Source organism: Schistocerca americana, chromosome 1, assembly GCF_021461395.2.
Source record: "Schistocerca americana isolate TAMUIC-IGC-003095 chromosome 1, iqSchAmer2.1, whole genome shotgun sequence".
Lineage (NCBI taxonomy): Eukaryota > Metazoa > Arthropoda > Insecta > Orthoptera > Acrididae > Schistocerca > Schistocerca americana.
The window spans coordinates 129,165,218-129,171,217 of record NC_060119.1 but is presented as its reverse complement, the minus strand read 5'-3'; the positions used below and the strand labels follow the sequence as shown (position 1 = coordinate 129,171,217).

General features: G+C 36.1%; 1 protein-coding gene across 1 annotated transcript in view; it reads right to left on the bottom strand.

Moving 5' to 3' along the window:
- Positions 1 to 344: 344 nt before the first annotated feature.
- Positions 345 to 6,000, bottom strand: part of LOC124605649 (angiopoietin-related protein 6-like) — a 941,284-nt gene continuing 935,628 nt past the window's right edge. The window contains exon 13 of the mRNA XM_047137517.1: positions 345 to 1,905. Within this exon, the coding sequence (XP_046993473.1) occupies positions 1,686 to 1,905 (220 nt within the window). The 3' untranslated portion in view covers positions 345 to 1,685. The remainder of the gene's footprint in view (positions 1,906 to 6,000) is intronic.

Below are 6,000 nucleotides of genomic sequence, written 5' to 3'. Positions count from 1 at the left end.
TTAAATTTTCTTCTTTAATCAATGAAATTCAATATCTCCTATGTTATCCAAGGATACACAGTGGATCATGTAACTGATTCTCTGCTGCCTTTATTATTCTGTCACTTGGAGCTACTCACTTGTCTTCTGTTGCATTCGTTTCCTTGGGTTCAATCATTTGTTTCTTAATGCTCCCTTTAAAATCAGCTAAATACAGAAAAATAGTATCTTCCATTATCATGATGGGCTGCAGCTGCATATTGTGTGAGATCAAGCTATAATGAGACTAAAATAGGCACAGTGGAAGTGGAGTGAAAAGTTACCTTTTACAGTAATGGAAACAAAATAATACTGAGTACATCTTTCATTTATTATTAAGTTTATTTGTACTACATATAAAATATACAACCGTAAACCAGTAATAAACATTGAGTACTGGTTTCCACATGTTATTAGTCACACATTTAAAACTGACATATTGCCACTACAAGTATTTCACGTAATCTCAATAGGTGAAAAATTCCAAACCATCTCTGTCAATTTAAAATAATGAATCTTTAGCTAGCAATCTGACATTATTGCTATTATTGTGATAAAAAACAATCTCTACACATTATAACACTAGTACAAAAATAAATTAATTACAAAAGTAATAAGATGATGTAGTTTGCATGTTTGGAGCACTCTATATTGTTAATTTACAAAGCTGTATATTAAAATATATTACAGAGCCTCTTGGAGCTATATAATTGTAACTATTATACAATAATCATGTAACTGCTGCATGTGAAAAACTATTCAGCATTTTTATTTCTTCATTTTGATTTTGCACTCAATGAAAAAGTACATGAAAAATCATTTGATTAATGAATTGATTAAGGATTTTATCTATACATTATGTAAAGTGATGGAAATTCAGTAATGTGTGGTAGATAATACTGACAAACTACCATGATAAAGGCCATGCAAAATCGATGCTATGTGAATCAGTGTAGTGTTTGTTTTTCATGGAATCACCCTCTGCCATGCACTTCACAGGGGTTTGCAGAATATAGATGTAGAATGTGACAAAAAGAAGCTAACCACTTTGCTTGGGAGAAAGACCAATAGCTTGCTTTATATATACGAATTAAACTCACAGATGCCATATAATTTTATGTGTTCAACAATTACATTTTATTTCTGATAATCTCCCCATTGTGACTGTTCTAACATACTAATGATGTAAGTGGAATTTGATGTGATTTTAGTGTTACCTTGAAATGAAATTGTTTCTTTTATTAACTTTGTACCATTGAACAAAATATTTAATACAAAATACATGAAATATTAAAGCCTGTAGCAGACTATAAACTATGGTATGTATTCAAGATGTCTCTGATAACAGTAAATATAAATAAATGCTTTAGTGTGATTTTAAATTAGTTTTAATAATACATATAATACCAAATTTGTATGTGATATTTCTGATAGACAGTCTTTATGTACAAGAAAAATTCTCACCTATGATAGTAAATGTATTTTATTTATTTTCTTTGCTTTTTGTGTTTATTAAAAAATGTGGTCACTAGAAAACTCTTGAGTCCTCACATATCTCCATATGTCTCTGTACATTGTATTATGTGCAACTATTAGGGCAAAAGTAAATGTTCTGTTTACTAGTTCTGGAACTTACAACACTTTCACTATTAGTCACAGCCGAAGTACTATGGGTCCTCTGGTATATCAATTGGAGGCACATCATCAGACGACCGCTCTTCAAATTCAGAATCTCCAATTGTGGGAGGCGGATCACGTGGACGTATCATCATGGTGACTCTTCTTAGAGAGCGATCTCCAAGCCAGTACTGCCAGATAATGCCTCTGTAAGATGGCCGTGGTTGTCCCGGAGCAAACCAGACACCATTGAGGTTGGCTTCGAAACAACTGAAATTTCAAAGTAAAAATTATTTCCTACACAAGAAGGGATTAACAACAAGAATAAAAAATTTTAGTAAGATGTACCAGTCGTGTATTTTAAGCCAGTAAATTGACAATCTTTCTTCCAGTTATGGGCTACTGAATGGTTCCAGAAAAGCCTAATTTGTAACAATAGTGAAATGACTTTATATTCATTAAGGTTCTCTGTGTGTTCCTCTTTGTATGTCTGAAACTCCCAATTAAGGGAATAAATTTTCTGATGTACGCTGTAAATAAGAAGAACAAATATGACAGTCCTTAAAACTACCATGAAACTCTAGTTAACTCTACAAGTACATTTATAGCTATGTGGGATTGAGTGCTGAGGCATCAGGTAACCAAATATTCCCTCTCTGGTTCTGTGGGTTTTTTCTAAAGAAACAGTGACTGCTGCACAATACGCCAGAAGCGAATGCGCGAAGCCCTTAATGACTACTGTAACAAACACAATCTTATCTAAAGACCTCTCACACAACTAAAAGAAATTCTTGTTATATGTATGTGGCACTAAAGTGTATATGGTGAATAGTACAGTGAGAAGTTACCCTCTGTCATGCACTTCACAGTGATTTGCAGAATATAGATGTAGGTGTATATTCCTTTTCTCTTGCCACACTATCCTCTTCCAAAAGCAACTAGAACCTCAGACAAGGAGGAGACTGAGGAAATGTATGATGAGATAAAATAAATTATTCAGAGGGTTAAGGGAACCAAAAATTTAATAGTCATAAGGGACTGGAGTTCAATAGTAGGAAAAGGAACAGAAGGAAACATAATAGGGGAATATGAACTGGGAGAATGGAATGAAACAGAAAGTAATCTGGTAGAATTTTGCACAGAGAATAATTTAATCATAGCTAACACATCATTTAAGAATCATGAGAGAAGGTTATATATGTGGAAGAGACCTGGAGACACTGGAAGGTTTCAGATTGACTCTATAATGGTAAGACAGAGATTTAGGAACCAGGTTTTAAATTGTAAGACATTTTCAGTGGCAGATGTGGACTCTGGCCACAATTTACTGGTTATGAACTGCAGAATAAACCTGAAGAAACTGCAAAAAGGCAGAAATTTCAGGAAATGGACCAGGATCAACTGAAAGACCCAGAGGTTGTAGATGGTTTCAGAGAGAGCACTAGGGAACAGTTGACAAGAACAGGGGAAAGGAATGCAATAGAAGAAGAACAGGTTGCTTTGAGTGATGAAATAGTGAAGACAGCCGAGGATCAAGTAGGTAAAATGATGAGGGTTGGGAGAAATCCTTGGGTACCACACAAGATAGTGAATTTAATCAAGGAAAATAGATAATACAAAAATGCAACAAATGATGCAGGCAGTTGGGAATATAAACGTCTAAAAAGGAGATTGACAGTGCAAAATGGCTAAGCTGAAATGGCTGGAGGACAAATGTAAGGATGTAGAAGCATATATCACTAGGGGTAAGGTAGATGCCATCCACAGGAAAACTAAAGAGACCTTTGGAGAAAAAAGAACCACCTATAAGAATATCAAGAGGTCAGATGGAAAACCAGTCCTAAGCAAAGAAGAAAAAGCAAAAAGGGGGAAGACGTATATAGGGGCACTATACAAGGCAGATGTACTTGTGGACAATGTTATGGAAATGGAAGAGGACACAGAGGAAGATGAGAAGTGAGGTATGATCCTGTGTGAAGAATTTGTTAAAGCACTGAAAGACTTAAGTCTAAACAAGGCTCTAAGAATAGAAAACATTCTGTTAGAGCTACTGATAGCCTTGAGAGAGCCTGCTATGACAAAACTCTTCCATCTGGTGACCAAGATGTATGAGACAGGTGAAATACCCTCAGACGTCTAGAAGAATATAATAATCCCAATTCCAAAGAAAGCAGGTGCTGACAGGTGTGAAAGTTAGAAAACTATCAGTTTAATAAATCACAGCTGAAAAATACTAACATGAACCCTTTACAAAAGAATGGAAGAACTGGTAGAAGCTGACCTTAAGGAAGATCAGTCTGGATTCTGGAGAAATGTAGGAACCCACAAGGCAGTACTGCCCCTACGACTTCTCATAAAAGATAGATTAAGGAAAGGCAAACCTACATTTACAGCATTTGTAGACTTAGAGAAAACTATTGACAATGTTGACTGAAATACAGTCCATCAAATTCTAAAGGTGGTAGTGGTAAAATACAGGGAGTATAAGGCTATTTACAATTTGCACAAAATGTAGGCAGCAGTTATAAGTGACGAGGGGTATGAAAGAGAAGCAGTGCTTGAGATAGGAGTGAGACAGGGTTGTAGCCTATCCCATATGTTATTCAATCTGTATATTGAGCAAACAGTAAAAGAAACAAAAGAAAAATTTGGAGAAGAAATGAAAACTTTAAGTTTTACCAATGACATTGTAATTCTGTCAGAGACAGCAAAGGACTTGGAAGAACAGTCCTCCTTTCAAGATACTGACCTTTCTGTTCAACAAAATGGGCAGTATCTTGAAAGAAGGATATGAGATGAACATCAACAAAAGCAAAACAAGGGTAATGGAATGTAGTCGAATTAAATCAGGTGATGCTGAGGGGATTAGACAGGAAATGAGACACTTAAAGCAGCAAAAGGATTTTGCTATTTGGGAAGCAAAATAACTGATGATGGTCAAAGTAGGAAAGTAGACTGGTGATGCCATTAAAAGAGTTGCTGAAGAATAGAAATTTATTAATATTGAGTATAGATTTAAGTGCCAGGAAGTCCCTTCTGAAAGTATTTGTTTGGAGTGTAGCCATGTATGGAAGTGAAACATGGATGATGAACAGTTTAGACAAGAAGAGAATAGAAGCTTTCAAAATGTGGTGCTACAGAAGAATGCTAAAGATTAGATGCATAGATCAAATAGCTAATGAGGAGGTACTGAATAGAACTGAGGAGAAGAGAAATTTGTCATACAACCTGACTAAAAGAAGGGACCAGTTGGTAGGACACATTCTGGGACATCGGGGGATCACTAATTTGGTACTTGAAGGAAGTGGTGGTGTGGAGGGGGGGGGGGGAGGTAAAAATCATGAAAGAAAACCAAGAGATGGATATATTAAGCAGATTCAGAGGGATGTAGGTTGCAGTAGTTACTCAGAGATGAAGAGGCTTGCATAGAATAGAGTAGCATGGAGAGTTGCATCGAATCAGTCTTTGAACTGAAGAGCACAATGACTACAACAATAAGACCAGTAAACTACTTTTTCATTCATAAATTTATTTTCTTTAAATGCTGTAATCTGCAAGAAAACAGACACATTTGTGTTGTCATGTAGGTCCTGGGGTGAAATAACTGTTATTTCCCAGGCAGCTATGTCATTCGTAATGTGCTACTAGCCAGTTTGCATATGCAAAGAGAAGAAATGATTATCTTCCTTCACACCATCCATATGTCTTTAATTCATGGTAATTTGTGCAAATTGTTTGGTGATTTTGTTCAGCTACATGTAATCAATACTGAGGGGCATGTCCTATCTTTCTCCTTCATGAAAAATACAGAGAGGCTGAATTACTTTCTGATGGATGAATGGCATCACATCATAGCATCTTCTCTATTTATTTCTATAATATCTGCGATTCAAATGGAGAAATTCTATATGAGTGTTGAGTGGTTGGGGGGATGACACCCAAAGTTGATATGGGATCTCACTCTTTGTCATCTGACCTGCCTAGTCTCTATTCTGGACTTGAATGCACCTGAAAAGAGGTAGAATTGCCAACACTCAGTGAGGCTGTTTCTTGGTCAATCCAGGATGTATTGGTGGTCAGTTAGTAGATTTCTCTGGTACATAGTTAGTAATGATGGTGTGAAATCCCTGGACTGGTTCGGCTGTCCCTATACTTATGTCCTAAGGGATGAGCTGCAGCTAATCAAGCAAATTGGTGACCAGAGGTCTCCTGTCCACTTTTAATGACACATAAATTTCTTTTGTGACATTGAGTAGCTTTTTGCACTTGACTAGAGCTTCACAATTAAATTGGAATATTGCCAAGAATCATCTCAATGATGATGCAAGAATAGGTGTGTCTTCAGTGGCATGCAATCTTCCAGAG